General features: G+C 45.0%; 1 protein-coding gene across 1 annotated transcript in view; it reads right to left on the bottom strand.

The window, feature by feature from the left end:
* LOC147421158 (dicarboxylate transporter 1, chloroplastic-like) overlaps positions 1–13,006 on the bottom strand; it is a 37,591-nt gene extending 24,585 nt beyond the window's left edge. The window contains exons 1-2 of the mRNA XM_086503896.1: positions 11,788–13,006; positions 11,476–11,697 (exon numbers count right to left, since the gene is read on the bottom strand). Of these exons, the coding sequence (XP_086360022.1) occupies positions 11,476–11,697; positions 11,788–12,933 (1,368 nt within the window). The 5' untranslated portion in view covers positions 12,934–13,006. The remainder of the gene's footprint in view (positions 1–11,475; positions 11,698–11,787) is intronic.
* Between the last annotated feature and the right edge of the window lie 4,231 nt (positions 13,007–17,237).

The following is a 17,237-nucleotide window of genomic DNA, read 5'->3' as shown; positions in this document are numbered from 1 at the left end:
ATTTTTGATCTCCCAAGAACATAGAATGATCCCGATGATTTTCCGATTACATGGCACATCTGAGACGATTGTCTCCGACAGAGACCCCAGATTTTATGAGTTTGTTTTGGAAGGCAATTTGGGAGAACATTGGCACGCAGTTGCAGTTCTCGTCATCGTTCCACTTGCAGACTGACGGGCAATTTGAGATTGCCAATTCAGTGATTTTAGATTTATTGAAGTCTTGTATCTCGGATCAGAAGACTCAATGGGAAAAGAACTTACCTTTGGTGGAATTTGCCTACAATAACACGATACACTCTTCGACGGGGAAGACACCATGTGAGATTGTTGAAAGTGTTGCGAAGGTCCCATCCTTCCTGAGCACGAAAGATTAGATATTTGAAGCGGATAAATATTCGCGAGATTTGGATACGGCTTTTGCCAAGGTTCGCGAGACTTTGCAGGAGTCTCAAGAACGAGAGAAAAAGGCAGCGGATCGCCATCGGCGCGACTTGAAATTGAAGGAGGATGATTGGGTGCTCTTACGTTTTGAGAAGGCTCGCCGACGAAAGAAAAAGGGAAGAGAGAGGCTTTTTCCAAAGCTTAGTATGCGATACTACGGACCTTTCCATATCACTGACAAGATAAATGATGTCTCCTTCCGATTGAAAATGCCAGATACTTGGAGGATTCACAATGCATTGCATGTGAGTCCCTTGAAACCTCTTAAGGGTGATGTACCTGATGATGGGGAGCCTGATGAGCAACCCGAAGTGGAAGAAAAGGAGGAGATCCTTGTTCCTGAACAGATTTTGGCACATAACGATACGAAGAAAGGTAAAGTCCGAAGGCGTTTCTTGGTTAAGTTCAAGAACTTTCCTGCATTTGATGCGAAGTGGATGGAGAAGGAGGACCTAGCAGATACTCCTCGGATTGTGAAACTTTACCTCGACGTTTTGGTTTAGCATAGTCTACTCCAAACGGAACCCAGAAATTCAGCTTGGCCGAAGATCTGGTGCAGTGGGATGCACAAGAGGGGAGTTACTCCGCTCCTTTGTCAACAGATGCCTTGATTTTGATACTAAAGTCACTGATGTCTCTTTGAGCTTCAGGGATACTGAGAGCTGACAGTATTCTGCTGGATTACTTTATGAAATGGAATTCCTGATAAAAATACTGATTTGTTCTTGACTTCTTTTGAGTGCAGGAACTGATAGACGAAATGACTGCAGCATTTTGGTCTAGTTGATCTCGAATAGACATGGTTGCAATAGGGGTTAGTCAATCGGACATCGATGAGGTCCCGATTGGACCTAGATGTGATTGCTAGCTACATTGCCGATAAATCATGCTCTAAGATCCGAATGAACGTTGAATGTCATGTGATGTCCTGTGGTGTCTGGTGATGTTCTGTGATGTTGATTTTGTACATGTGCTAGATGTGTGTTCCTAGTACGTAGGTACTAACGGTCAATGTTTGCTAAGACGGTTTATGGCTTTTGTACAGAGAGAAATAAATAGAGAGAGAGAGTGAAAAGATCGACACAGTACTGGGGACCAGAAGATGGGCTGGTCCCCCCCTTAAAGAGAATTCTTTATTAGGGAGAATCTTTTTACAAGCACAAGAACCGAAAAAAATCCCTCCGTTCTAATTCTCTGACTCGATGGTCGTTCCTTCCCGTAAGGGAAATCCGAGAGACGAGCTCAATCCTTTTCCGGTCTATACTCGAAGTCGAGACTCCGCAGACAATTTCCGAATTCCGTTCCCGGAATTCCAAGTATAGGCCGAAGCCTTCTCGCTTCTCCTTCGCAATGAAATACTTGCAAACACACACACAAACACGCGACAACAATTCGTATGGCGAATCCACAATAGATACCAATCGCTCTTGCGCGGGAAAAGCGACTTCCGTGCTTCGTAGTCTCGCGATCCTTGCGTTATCTGGCGGCAGAGTCTTCTCTTGCTGACATTGGTAACCTCTTTTCAGTGAGGGCATGTGGTGCTTTTATAGCTCTTTGACCACGGCACGAATAGCTGCTCGCGTAGAGATCGCGGCCGGTTTTTTTTTTTCAAAAAAAAAATCTTTTTTTTTTGGATATAGAGAGAAATAAATAGAGAGAGATAGAGAGTGAGAAGATCGACACAGTACTAGGGACCAGAAGATGGGCTGGTCCCTTCCTTAAAGAGAATTCTTTATTAGGGAGAATCTTTTTACAAGCACAAGAACCGGAGAAAATCCCTCCGTTCTAATTCTCTTGGTCGTTCCTTCCCGTAAGGGAAATCCAAGAGATGAGCTCTCAATCTTTTTTCGGTCTGTACTCGGAGTCGAGACTCCGCAGACAATTTCCAAATTCCGTTCCCGGAATTCCCAATCGTAGGCCGAAGCCTTCTCGCTTCTCCTTCGCTATGAAATACCTGCAAACACGCGACAACAATTCGTATGGCGAATCCACAATAGATACATGTCGCTCTTGCGCGGGAAAAGCGCTTCTGGGCTTCGTAGTCTCGCGATCCTTGCGTTATCTGGCGGCAAAGTCTTCTCTTGCTGACGTTGGTAACTCCTTTTCAATGCGGGCATGTGGTGCTTTTATAGCTCCTTGACCACGGCACAAATAGCTGCTCGCGTAGAGATCACAGCCGTTGTTCTTTTTTTTTTTTTCATTCAAGAAGATTGGGATTGGTTTGCCCAATAGGAATATGAGCGAGTCAAAGCAAGTAGTGGTTCACTCTTGCCAAGGTCGCTCCATTCTTGATCCTCTCTGAGGAAGGAAAGATGAACAAATTTAACGAAGGACTTTTGCCCGAATTTTGTAAACCCATTTGCAAGATACTTTGCAGCAGATGGTGGAGTCAGCAATAAAAGCTGAAAGTGTACACCTTGATGTACATAGAATACAATCCCCACATTGGGAGGAGAACCATTGAACACATAAACAATGAATTTTTGTTACCTCTCCTCGAAGGATACATTGCTATCCGAAGAAAGTTTGGAGTAAGGGAATTCAATTTAACTCCTGAGTTTTTGACCCTCAAACTTTAAGTGAGAGTGCAGGTCTTTGATCAAAGTTAAATCTTTGAGGAACTCATAAAATGCGTATTGCTTTTATGCACGAGATATGCATGTGTCTAACCAAGACAATCACTCTCGAGTATTTATGAGAGTAGGATCAATTTGAAACATTGTTTTCCGAGATGAATTGGTTTGCTCAACCATCCGGAAGGTCAACTATTGATCTCGTATCCGGTAGTTCACAAACAAATTACCTGCTATTGCGGGTAGGACGGCAAAAAGGAAGGAACCATTGCGAGCTTTCAACCAAGAAAAGCTTTAACTAAGCTTATGAACAAACACCTCCTACCCGGTAAGGGAAGATATGGTAATGCTTTTCGCACAAGTGAAGGAATACTCTCTTTACGAGGGAAGGAACAAGTGACCACTACGGCTTGTGCTCGAGGAATCCAAGGATTAAAATCCTAGATTATTTGATGAGCGGGTTTTGCTCTAAGATCGAGCCAAATGATCATCAAGTTGAGCGTCTTCGCTCTAAGGATCTTACGAAGGGAAGGTAATTTCCCAAGTTCACCGAAACTTTAACACAACTTAAGAATTATGTACACTTTTGAGTACATGGATAACACACAAAGATGCAGACCTATCCTAAGGAACTGGACGGGAGTTTGTTATACGCTCTTGAGCGCCTTTGTGCGCCAAGAATATTCCGACACGAGAATCTCTATTTGAGATGTGTTCGGTAGAAGGAATTTGAGTTTCTCTACGGAGAAGAGGTTTTCTGATGGTCGTTGATCATTGAGTACGCTATGTGCTTTTTGTCACAAGGCGGTCACCACGTGCCAATAGAAAAGAACAGACTGAACAACTTTAAGCACTTCAAATAACAACTGAACTGAATGGAGAGAGAGACGACACGCGACACAGAGTGGCGGAATTCCACCCCAGAGAGTATTGGCCCCAAACCTTGGCGCCCCTTTCGGTATTTCTTTATATTGCACCATCAAAGTACAAGCCGGTACTCCAGACTTTGCACCTTCGTACTGAAGCATCCAGAGAATGAGCCCTAGCCTCATATTTAAAGGCCCTTGGCCTAAAAAGCAGTTATAGTAAAAAGCCTTTAAAACTCAAAAGCTTCTGGTTCAAAAACAAAGCCAAAAAGCTACCAGCACAATTTACGAAAATCCGTACAGCTTGCCACGTCATCAGCCAGCAAAACGCGGAAATTCGTACAGCTTGCCACGTCATCATGTCAGTGCAATTTTCGGAATTTGTCTACTGCCTTAGGGTTAGGGTTTCTGGCAAAAATTAGGGTTTGCAAGTTTTAGGGTTAGGGTTTTCAGAATTAGGGTTTGCAGGTTTCAAGGTTAGGGTTTCAGCAGTTAGGGTTTCTGGCAGACATTAGGGTTTAGGCCCATCGGCCACATCTGTACATCGACTCCATTCTTTAGGCTTTGACACGTCAATAGTTTGTTACATCTCCCCTTCTTGAAAGAGAGTAATCGTCCACGATTACAGCATATCTGCAAAACAACTCAAGTTAGCTCAAAAATTTCCGAGGGACATTCCCAGGGACAATCAGTTTGCTCTTTTTATTAAGGAGTTAGCTTCTCCTTCCTGGTCTTTTGATCAAGGAGTTAGCTGCTCCTATCGGCTGTTTTGATCAAGGAGTTAGCTTCTCCTTTCGTCCAGATCGGAACTCTTGATATTCCGACGTAGTAAAATTAGCCATCCCACCCAGACCGTATTGATCCTCCTCAGGGGTCTTGATGCACTAAAATTACATACCCAGGCAATCTCATCCAATTAGGAATATTCACTGGTTGGCACATCACAATGCCACACAAATGCTCACATATGCATGTTACAAGACATAGAAACATAAAGCCACCGATGAACACTCCTCCCGCATAACCTAACAAGGTCCGGGCCGGGAGATATTCAACGACTCCCTCATCACTCCTCCCGCATAACCTAAAAAGGTCCGGGCCGGGAGATATAGAGGCCTTTTACAACCAAACGCCCCCCAGACCGCAGCCTGCGTCGTTTGGAGGTGCTGAGAGTAACCACTGCTCAGACTCCTTAATACTCCTCCCGCATAACCATCCAGGTCAGGGCCGGGAGTCACAACAACAATTATTTTACAAGCATACAACCAAACGCTCCCCAGGCATCGACCTGCGTCGTTCGAAGGTTTTCAAACATACAACGAAACGCTCCCCAGGCATCGGCCTGCGTCGTTCCGAGGTTCAAACAATACCAAAACAATATTTCTCACTTCTCCACCCGGGAGTAAAATCACCAATCATTGAAACCAGTATCAAACCAGAGTCAAACAATCCAAATCTGCACCAAAACAACCTCAAAACAAATACCATCCATTTAAAACAAATTCCAAACAAGATCACCAAACAAGATCAAACATCCTGAAACCTGCACCAAAAATTAGGGTTAGGTTTCTTCCATAAGGTCGTAGCCGAGCACAGCATGGTCCATCAGCTCTTGGACAAATAGTGTTTCTTTGGCGGCGATGGTAGTCCCAAGATAGCAATCGCACTCGGTCTCCAAGTTCATCTGCTCGTGAAGAGACATCTACTGGGAGATGTCGAGAAACTTCAAGTTATAATCTGCTAGGGTTTCCATGGCAAGCATTGCAGGATACCCCACTCTGCCAGAAGTTGCACTCCGAAGGAAGATGTCAAAAACCATATAACTTCGGGCAAAAATTTTCTTGAAAGCTTGCCAAGTACTTGGAGTATGCTGCTTGGTAATCAACATCTGCATGGCACTGCTTCTGAGAAAAACAATGACTTGAAACAAATCTAGATCCTTCTCTTGCAAGTGATCTTAATTGACTTATGCCCTGTAAGACACTGCGGTGAAGACGGGAGCGCGCCCGATGCGCGATTAAGTAAGGGGAGTGGCTAATAAGTCCAGGTTGGAGGGCGAAGATACCTTGAATCAAATTTTCAATAGCTCTGTCTGCTCTTTTGTAGGACCGGTATGCTTTCAGAAAAGCACACGCCTGATGCTCTGATACCACTGTCACGAGGCGGGCACCACGTGCCAATAGAAAAGAACAGACTAAACAACTTTAAGCACTTCAAATAACAACTGAACCGAAATGGAGAGAGAGACGACACGCGACACGGAGTGGCGGAATTCCACCCCAGAGAGTATTGGCCCCAAACCTTGGCGCCCCTTTCGGTATTTCTTTATATTGCATCATCAAAGTACAAGCCGGTACACCAGACTCTGCACCTTCGTACTGAAGCATCCAGAGAATGAGCCCTAGCCTCATATTTAAAGACCCTTGGCCTGAAAAGCAGTTATAGTAAAAAGCCTTTAAAACTCAAAAGCTTCTGGTTCAAAAACAAAGCCAAAAAGTTGCCAACGCAATTTACGAAAATCCATACAGCCTGCCACGTCATCAACCAACGCAAAACACGAAAATCCGTACAGCTTGCCACGTCATCATGTTAGCGCAATTTTCAAAATTTGTCTACTGCCTTAAGGTTAGGGTTTTTGGCAAAAATTAGGGTTTCCAGGTTTTAGGGTTAGGGTTTTCAAAATTAGGGTTTGTAGGTTTCAGGGTTAGGGTTTCCAGCATTAGAATTTCAGCAGTTAGGGTTTTTGGCAAACATTAGGGTTTAGGCCTCTCGACCACATCTGTACGTTGGCTCCATTCTTTAGGCTTTGACACGTCAGCAGTTTGTATTACAGTAGCAACTTTTGGTTGCGGTATATGTTTCTCCATGAGCAGGTCAAGTAGCATTTACACGCTGCTGGAATAAATTTGAACTATTCTGCTCGTAAGAATATAATTCGCCAACCGTTTCAAAATGGTAAAAATTACATATGGGAGAATATCCTTGAGAATCAAAGAGGGTTCGCTCTATCGTGAACCGGGTTTGAACGTACGTTCATAAAATGCTATGGCTAGAATCCTATCTGCTTGAGATTTTGCAAGTCATCATTGATGCTTGCAAGGTGAATCATTTTTTATGATTTTGTAAGGAAGAGACGCTAATGGGCGTCGAGAAACACTGTTGTTGGTAAGAATTCGCAGGAGGAAAAGATTACAAGAAAGTGCTGCCGTGCACAAGGAATCTTCGGATTAGAACCGTCTATCTACGTTGAGCGACGGCCCGAAACAAGAACCTTCTTTAGCGAACCCTGTTTGTGAAAGAAAGACATCGAGCTTAATGCCCTATGACTTGGGCATTCCCTATGTGGGAGGACATAAGAGGTTTAATATCCTCAAAACTAATAGTGCAAGGTTATGCGCAAGGACATAGACCTAGATTGATTTCTAGGAGGATTATTCTTCTCGGAATTGAGAAGGTGGAATTGAGTTAACAGATTCTCGGGATGAGGAAACTTCCAATCTGTTGGAAAGACGTGAATGACGAGTTCTTACATGGCTCGTAAGTTTGATGATTGGTGAAGGATATCCTCGAGGTACTAGAGGAAGAACATGAACCGGTCAGGTAAGTATTGAATTTTTGTTTAATTTAATTTCTAAGTTCTCTTTTGAGAAAGGACTAGCTCAACTTACCATTGAGCAAGATTTGAAAGTTTCCGGTTTCTCCCCGGCAGTTCAGTTGGACCTCTAAAGTTCAGGACAACTATTTATAAGTGAGAGGGATGTTGCTAAATTGACTTTATCTTACAGAAAAATAATTCTAAATGAATTATTGGATTTATAAGTGAGAGGGTTTTCTCACTTGGAACACCAAGGAAAAATAATTCTAAATCAATTATTGGAATTTTAAGTGAGAGGGCTTTTCTCACTGGAGACATCCGAGTACAGAGTATTCCTAGTGCGTCATTCAAAGTAATGATGGGAGCACTGAGAACGGGAATAACTGTAAGGCCACCAGGAACGGGTACTTCTAATGCGTCACATCGGATGGGTGACAGGGAGCATCGGAAAGAAGTATCCGACCATCCGGGAACGGACATCTCTGATGCGTCATAGGATGGGTGACATAGAGTATCGTGAAGGGGATTGTACCGTAAGTTCGGTAGGAAAGGACTAGGTGATGGGTATTCTTGATGCGTCACAAGGTGGGTGACGGGTGCATCAAAAAGGGGATATCCATAGTCGGGAGGAAATCCGAACTGGAAAGAGGAATACGCGTAAAGACACAAGCACAAGAATAAAGATGGGTTCTGAGAAGCTTTTCTTAAAAAACGGAAAATTTGAACGAGTTTTCCGAGAAGAGCCAACGCTTTTCCACGAGGAATCTATGTCTGCATTGCATTTGTGCATGTAGTTGCATCCAGGGACGCCTGGGAAGTGTTGTGAAAAGCATCGTTTTAAACTTATAAGGTTTTATTGAGTTTTTGGGCAAGTTCAGACCAATTTTAAAATATGCCAGCCGTCCACTTAATAAGTGGGCAGCCACTTAGAAAATAAAGCAAGAAAACCAGCCAACGAATTCTCTCTCCCTATTTCGGGTAAAACAGGGAAAAAAACGGCCACGATCTCTATGCGAGCAGCTATTCGTGCCGTGGTCAAAGAGCTATAAAAGCACCACAAGCCCTCACTGAAAAGAGGTTACCAACGTCAGCAAGAGAAGACTCTGCCGCCAGATAACGCAAGGATCGCGAGACTACAAAGCACGGAAGTCGCTTTTCCCGCGCAAGAGCGACAGGTATCTATTGTGGATTCGCCATACGAATTGTTGTCGCGTGTTTGCGTGTGTTTGCAAGTATTTCATCGCAAAGGAGAAGCGAGAAGGCTTCGGCCTACGCTTGGGAATTCCAGGAACGGAATTCGGAAATTGTATGCGGAGTTTCGACTCCAAGTACAGACCGAAAAAGGATTGAGAGCTCGTCTCTCGAATTTCCCTTACGGGAAGAAACGACCAAGAGAATTAGAACGGAGGGATTTCTCCGGTTCTTGTTCTTGTAAAAAGATTCTCCCATCTTCTGGTCCCCAGTACTGTGTCGATCTTCTCACTCTCTATCTCTCTCTATTTATTTCTCTCTATATCCTTTGGCTTCAGTATTAAGTGATAAATTCTATTTATCCGAGTATATTTTATATTGTTATGCGCTCCCGTTTGTGACAATGATCCCCTGTGTCTTCAAGCCCAAACTGACCAAGGCTCACTTCTATGGGAAAAAGTGATTTAATCCCGGCGAATGGAATCATGAAACCGGCCTGTTTAATCTAGAAAGGGCGATAGACCTTTAGACTTAAACCTTATTTGCTTTCACCCATTTAATTTGTCGCCCACTTTACCTATATTTTCAAGACACAACAAAGGGGAAAGGGATACAGGCTGCTAGATTGCACCTGTATGAGAAGACCGACACCAAATTGGCCCCTAAATAGGCGCCCCTTTCGGTATTTCTTTATTCTTTAAAAGAGGGAATAAACGTTGTGGTTCCCTACAAGCTGCCCTGCACAACCTTGACTGAATTTCAACTGTTCTGGCCCGATTTCGGCAACATAACTGTACTAGGACCCTTCACAGTCAGTATTCCCACGCATTGGAGGACTTTCCCGACGCATACAGACACTTTGCAAAACCTGGCGAGAATCTGCAGCACGCTGAATTCTCTGTTTTCTGCCCCGAAAATGCGCCAAATCACCTGTACAGCGGTCCCCTTGCGTCCCCGAACCTCTTGGGGTATTAGGGTCCGTTTAGGGCCAAAACCCTAAACCTGCAAAAATACACAGCAGGCTGTAATTCACTGTTTCGGGCTCTGTTTTGCGTGCCGCTCGCATCCGTAGCAAGTCCTCGAGCTCCCGCACCTATAGGGCTACTTGCCCTTTGAATCGGACGAGATTTCGCACGTGAAACCTCTCCGAATCACCTGTACCTGCGGGGGATTAGCCGCTAGCTCATCCAGTACCTGTGCAAGAGACTCTTGCCTCGGCAATCGAGCATGAACCCACACAACTGTACATTGGTCAACTGAAAATCCCACTAGAGGGGCATAACATACTGCCATAGGGGAGAGAGCCATGCGTAGCATGCAGGGCATCACTCCTGGCACCGCGTTGTACATAAGAGGAAAAGGAAGCACTCCATAGCTCTCAGCCTGTGACAAAAATTGAAAATGAGCCTCCCTTCTCCTAAAATCAGCGCCACTTCTTCCTGCATGAGGAAAGTGCACAGAAATATGCCAAGTGGCACATTTACAGGCTATTTCCCGTTTCGGGGTTGCCGCCTAAAAATCTCCCAACTGGTTGCCCAGTTGACTTCACTGCAGAGTAATAAAATGTTCCCCTTGTCATTCCGGAGATAATGACACAAACACATTTTCAGGTCCCAAAATAGCAGTTCCCTAAATTTTAGGAGATGATGCCATTGTATCTTTCTAGGTCATTTGACCCTCTTTGTACACTGCAGCCACACCAAGGACTGAATGTAGCCTCTATAGCAAAGGATTCCACTTTGGCTAGTCAATGACCCCACTTTGGCTAACCATAGTCCTTGTCCAATCTTAGTGCTCTCTTGCCCTCAGGCCTGGACTCCCTTTGAACACTTCCACACTAACTATGCAATGCTAACTATGCAATGCAGGGCAGTTAGATTTCCCGAGGGGTGTTTCCAAAAAGTGAAAATGAATAAATAATAAGAAAGAAATCAACAAAAAGGATAGATAGTAGTCACACGCTGGTGACATCTGCATTAACAAATCATGGATTTGTTGCTTGTTTAATAGCATTGTTTGACTTGGATGGGTACAGAAGTGCGAAATAAGTATGGATCTATCATCCAACACCTCAAGGATTCCATGCATGCGAATCCATTCGGCACACCAAAAGCAGTCTATATATTAGGCTTAAAAACGATACAGAGGAGTAAAAAATCATAGAATGCAATGAACCACCATTGAAATTTAGAATCTAGCTCAATGCAAGATTGCAGTACATACAAATAGCAATCATGACTTAGTCTCATAGTAGATAGAAGATACTAGAGAAATGTGATTGGCATGTAGGCAAAGAACAAAAAGAGGCGGCCAAAAGATGGAGCCTCAAGGAAATAAAATACGCTCTAGACACAGGTAAGAGCAAGGCGGAAAAACAAGCCAAGAACCTGGGGAAGTCCAAAAAACGCAACCATAGTCCAATCGGACTCGGGCGCATCCAAGAGTATGATTCCCCCATCGGACACATCTGGAAAAAACAATGGTGTTAACTGCTAAGGAGGCCGCCCTAGAGGTATTTCTTAGTTATACTTCAAATTAAAATCTCGGACAACTACTCTATTTCTTGGAGAAGCATTCTCAGAATCTATATATTACTCGCAGGCTCGCAAAAGCAATTTGTAAAAACAAATATCCCAATAAAAGGAACTAGTGAACAAAAGCAGCTGCTTATGCAAAATTAAGCAGAATGTTAGTAGCACATCTCTCTCCGGTCCACCCCTGCACAGCCAAAACGAGGTAAGAAACAAAAACAGGATACTAGTGCACTCTCACAGACTACAGTAAGGGCATGCATGAACAAACTGACCTTCACAACAGTCTGACTGAACCAAGCTATGAGACCATATTTGTTGAGGTATCCTGCCATGGCAATCAAAGCAGCAAACCATGTCAATGTGTCCCATGCGACAGCCTCTCCGAGGCATTCCTTCCATGTCACTACACCACTTATAAGGAGGACAGAGAGCCCCATAATTGCAGCAGTGACAGCATCCACTTTGATAGCCCCTCCGAAAACCCAAAGACCAACCTACATATGGAAAAAGTTTAGCTCTTGACATAACTATCCCAACACTGCAATATTTAAATTTAAAGACAGGAGAAGGAGAAAGTAACAAACTGTGACTAGGAGCGTGGCTGACATGATGATCTCGTTTTTGCTCATGGGCCCCATTGCCTCTAATTTCTCTTTTGCAAGCTTGGGAGCATCTGGGCTGTTTTTCACTGTGGGTGGATAGATCACATATAGCAATAATGGGACCACCAGGAGGGAAACAAGACCAGGCACAAAAGCAGCAACTGCCCAGTCAGTCCACCCAATCGTCTGACCGATTGCACCAGCAATAAGATTCACACTCAATGGATTTGCTGCCATGCCAGTGAGAAACATAGCAGAAGATATCACAGAGGTTTGGAAACAAGTGAGCATAAGCCATGATCCTAGCTTTTCTTCTGTTCCATCCCCAACCCTACTCCCACAGGCTATGCAGAGAGACTTCACCAGAGGCAAGAAAATACCACCTGCTCGAGCCGACACTGATGGTATTGCAGGAGCAAGGAGAGCCTCACTGAATACAAGACTGTATCCCAAACCTAATGATGTCTTGCCAAACAGACGCACAAATTGGTACGCGATGCGGTTACCGAGACCTGTCTTGATGAAACCACGAGCGAAGAAAAAGGCAAGGGCAATGAGCCAAGGGATAGGATCACCAAAAGAAGAGAAGGCTGCAGCAAATGTGAGAGTTTTGGTTAGCACGCAAGCACCAAGTCCCATGAGAGCCACAGCTCCGAGAGGGAGAGGTTGGGTGATGATGCCCACAATAGTGGCGAGGAAAATCGAAAGAAGCTGCCAAGCATTCTTTGAAACTCCCGAGGGAGCAGGAATGAACCAGATCGCAACACCTGTAGCTATAGAAATAAGCAAGGATTTCATGTCGGCGCCTTGCCATTGCTGGGTGGAAGGAGGGGCAGGAGCAGGGGCCGCAGGAACAGAGGCAGCAGCAGCACTCGCCGTTATTGTCAGCTCCCTGTTCCTACTGCCAGGCTTCGAAGAGACGAATCTCTGTCTCAAAGCGGAGGTGCCATAGCTGTGGCAGAGAGAGGATCCAAGCTTGAGAGGGGAATAATTTCTAGATCCGATGGCGAGCTGGCCTCCAAGGATCTTGCTGGTAGAGCTGCTACTACAGCAGATCTCACTGCCGGAAATAGAAAAATCATTCCGAGAGAACGGGCGCGCAGAAAGAGCTGCAGCAGCTGCAGCCATGGCCGGAAACCCTCGCGAAACCCTTGGTCCCCTGGCGATTGTGGAGGGAGAGGAGAGAGTGCAAAAGGACAACCCTGGCAGTAGGAACCCGCAATATTGGGCAAACCTGTCGAGTGTTCGGGGCCACTCATCTGGAATCTTGCCTGGTTGATCTTAGCCGTCCAAATCTTGGCTTCGCAGAAAACGATGACCGGGGGTTCGTCTTTGCATGAGCTCATTAGCTGGCCGCCCTTTCGGCGCTCACCCATTGGTTCCACCACAGCCCACCCGCCACGTGGCATCCTCGTACGACCTTCAGCCTACATTCCTGCCACGTCAGCTTCTTGCCCACCAATGCCAACCTTGATCCTGTGGGACTAGTCAGGTGGCACTAAACTTGATCTGGAGCGCTTTTCCTCCTCAAAATGCATTTCGGAGTTTTGCCTACATATCCTGCTTCGCTCAACTAGCCACATGTGTGATTTTGCTAGTAATTCCAACCCAAAACTGGTAAAAGAAAGTAATGTGGCAATGAGAGGCCAAAAGGCGGGCAGATTCGAACTCACCACGTGTATGTCATCCTTTTGCCACGATAGGCTCTTCGTATTATTGGCATATGGCATAGCTACAATTGGGAGCCGCCATTCTAGCTTAGTAGTCACTACACACATTTTGAAGGTATTTAGCCACCAAAGTGAACCTCAAAGAGAGCGGTCTCATATGCCCGATAATTAGGAGGACCTTCAAAACGAGGGACCCTTCAAAAGTGCATCTTGAAGTTGGAGGGCCGTCAAGGCACCCTCCATTTTGTAGGCGGATGTAAGTAGCGATACCATCTGACAGTACCACTATCGGGTGTATGTGCCCGCAACCCTGAGTTAGAAGGCCAGAGAGGCGATTTTAGATGGCTTATGGGAAGGCCGTCAAAGTCCCTCGATACTAAGGTAGCTTTCAGACTCTAATGCTGAACAATTCAGGCAGGGGCGCATGTCCTCTGCTCCGTGATGTGGTTGGAACCAAGAGCAAGTTTTCATTTACGGATCCACAAGGGAGAGGGTGGCCTCAAACCCACCCACGACCCCACCGGCATCTAGACAGGTGATCTAGCCATGAGGCTCAAGCGCATTTGTTTCCGAAGAAACATCAGTTTATGAACTTATTGTCATATGGGCCAAATGCGAACCAAATGTGCATGGGAAACGGAAAAGATTGTGTGCTCTTGTGCGCACGATGAATGTGTCTTAAACTCTAATGGGCATCGTGTAGGCATTCAGACTCCACGCGGAGCACTTGATGACATTAAAGGCATTCGCTCCCCCTTCAATTCACACAGTGCACAACTTCAAAAGCTATCTACGATTAGACCTTTGCCTTCCTCCTGCACCTTAGAGATCCAATGTCAGCCTTCCTCACTACAAAAGTGGTTGAAAATTTGTTGGTTTCGAGGGGGAGAATCGCCCATTAATTCAATGGATCCAGATATGAGCACCTCTGTCTTCCTCCAATTCGAACGCCAAGGGGGTGAATGGTCCCATTATTATCTCTCTTGGTAACCTTAACACCCCCCTAAACAAAGTGAAGGCAGTGAGATCTACAATGAGGAACCGTGGCTTGAAAATCGATGGTAAAGGGGTCCAAATGAGAGGTAGTCTCTCAAAGAGCAATGCTACCTAATGGAGCTTAAAAGACCTTAGGGTTAGCTCCATTAAAGACCTTCGAAAGTTAGTGTTAAAAAGTCATTTGACCTTAGGGCTAACCTTGAGGTGGGAATCGTACCCAAGCATGAAGTGCTAAGATGCTTAAAGTGATTGTGGGAACCTTGCCCAAAGCTTGAGGTGATTTTTATGCTTAAATGACTAAGGTTTTTGAAATGTTAAATTAAAAGATAAGTTCTCCAAGGCATGAACTTCCATGCTTGATTGAATAATTCCTTGAAGTATTTCATTCAATCAAATGACTTAATAAGCATAAAAGACACGTGCATGCTTGATTCAATAAGTCCTTGAAGTATTCCATTCGCCAAATGACTTAATAAGCATAGAAAACACGTGTTCAAATGATCCTCCACATGTGGCCCTCATGATGCGCTTGAATGCTATTGGTTAGGTTTTAAAGGGGTCCAATGAGAATTTAGATACATATAAATAAATAATTAAGTTCTTTCTCTCAAAAGAAGAAAAAGAGGACACATGTCCAAAGAAAATAATAAAATAATACAAGAGAGGGAGAGAGAGGTGTGGACCAAGCATAAGAGGGGGGTATACTCTCCCCCACACACACACACACATTATCTCATTGTGTGGAGTGCAAAATGCAAGAGCTCCATCTCCTTCTTCAAGTTTGTTGAGAAGTGGAGAGCCTACACCAACACTCTTGGCTATGGAATGCAAATCCAACCAAGAGCCATGCTTCAATGCTTAAGCTTTCCATCTTTTTCATCCTCATTACTATGCTAAGCAAGAAGAGTGATGATAAGTGAGGAACTATTTCTTTCTCCTATGGAATGTTTCTTCTTCTTCTTCTGTCATAATAACTAATATCTAATTCTCCTATATGATTTTCTCATGTTAAACTAATCATTTAATATGGGGAAGTGCCAAGGGAGAAAAAGCTAGAATATTGGTTAAGCTGGCAGACCGGCCTATCATGCAAAGGGTAGGACCAAGCACGGCCAAGGGCCAGGATGGACATGGAGTCAAGGGGGTCCCTATATTTATCAGGCCAAGGATCTATATAGGGCATGGCTGGGTGGTGATGAGCATGGTCCAGTCCCCCGTGGGTCTCACATTGGTATCAGAGAAAGGTGGAAAGGAGGGGAAAGCAGGGAGCTATGGAGGAGGGATGCATGGCGATCTCTCTCTCTCTCTCTCTCTCTCTCTGTGGTTCGAAAACCTTCGCATGGCAAAGCATGATTCTTCTTTGAGGAAGGAGCTTGATGGAGGCGTGGAGATGAAGCCATGCATGTTCAGGCTTGCATGTTCATGCAACCTAAGCAAAAGCCAAGGAGGAGCCGAAGAAGCTCGGACGCGGGAAGCATCCCCTGTGCAGAGCCAAAGTTGAAGCCGCTGCGTGGGTAACACTTCTTGCGAGGAGGGAGGTCGGAACCTCGACTTACTCAAAGTCGGCAAAGGCCGGGCTTGACGGCTACGCCTTAGCATTTCAAGGCTATCTCGACACAGCCGTGCCAGCATTCGACCACGGCAGCGAACGAGACCTCGTCTTCTCTCGGCCTGTGCGGCTTCTGCGCGTTGTGTTGCCATATCCTCCAAGAGGATTTCATATTGAACGGCCGCCCAATGGGTTATTTTGGGTCTTGAATGCAAGCAAGGGTGTGTGTCCGCCCCGGCACACCCCTTTTCCATAGCCTTGTTGCAAAACTCGGCTTGAGCATGCGTATGAGCATATATAATCGAGCATCTCCGAACCCGATCGCATGAGCGAACATGCCCTCACAGATTCTGCAAATTTTTTTGGCATGGCCACATTGCTAATTTGGCAACTTGAAGACGCGCAGCAATGCAAAGCCCTTGGGGTTTCGTAGCCTCGGCAAATCGGATTTCCAGGTTTTGAGTCACAGATACAAGAGATGTTGAAGCCTTTGGAGCGGTATGGTTCACAAAAACAAGGATCTAAGCTCGGCATTTTTTACGTGAGCAACGATCGCGAGTGCACCATTGTGAAGGTTTTGCGGTACTTGACGATATGCAAGAGATCTATCAGCTATGTGATGTTCTCGCGACTACCCTCAGCAAGGCCGGTTGGGTGGAAATTCTACAGTTTACATGGGTGACAAATCACAAGTTGAACAACGGTTTCTAGAAGAGTCTCAATGAGCAGTTCTTGTCTTGTGAAGCCGACCATGAGTATAGCCATGCCGAGATTGGCCTTGCACGAAATTTTTGAAAATACTCGTCATGGCCATGCGGCTAGCAAGGTAAGTCGGCACAAGTCAGTAATGAGGTATGCATTTGTTTTTGAAGTTGTTTGGCAAATTTGTTTGAACATGATGAGTGATTGTTGTCCTAGCAAGGCTGTTGTACAAGTTATCAATCTCCATTCATTTGCATAGTTTTGCTAGCATGACTGATCATCACTTGCACATGCAACTGAATTATGCGTATAATGTGCATGCTGCATTGTTATTTTGAAATTTACATAACATTTCAGGCAAGCAAGGCTTGCATTGCCTTCTAGCAAGGCTCGCATGCAATCGAGGGGAGTGCACTTTAGGCACTCAAAGCACAAGCACGGCTTGTGACAACTGTTTTAAGCCTTACAATTTTGATGGCCTCAAACCAATGCTTAACCTACCAACATGACTCAAG

The sequence above is a fragment of the Adiantum capillus-veneris genome, chromosome 28 (assembly GCF_014529385.1).
Source record: "Adiantum capillus-veneris isolate H3 chromosome 28, ASM1452938v2, whole genome shotgun sequence".
Lineage (NCBI taxonomy): Eukaryota > Viridiplantae > Streptophyta > Polypodiopsida > Polypodiales > Pteridaceae > Adiantum > Adiantum capillus-veneris.
The sequence above is the reverse complement of the archived record's forward strand: the minus strand, read 5'-3'. Positions and strand labels throughout refer to the sequence as shown.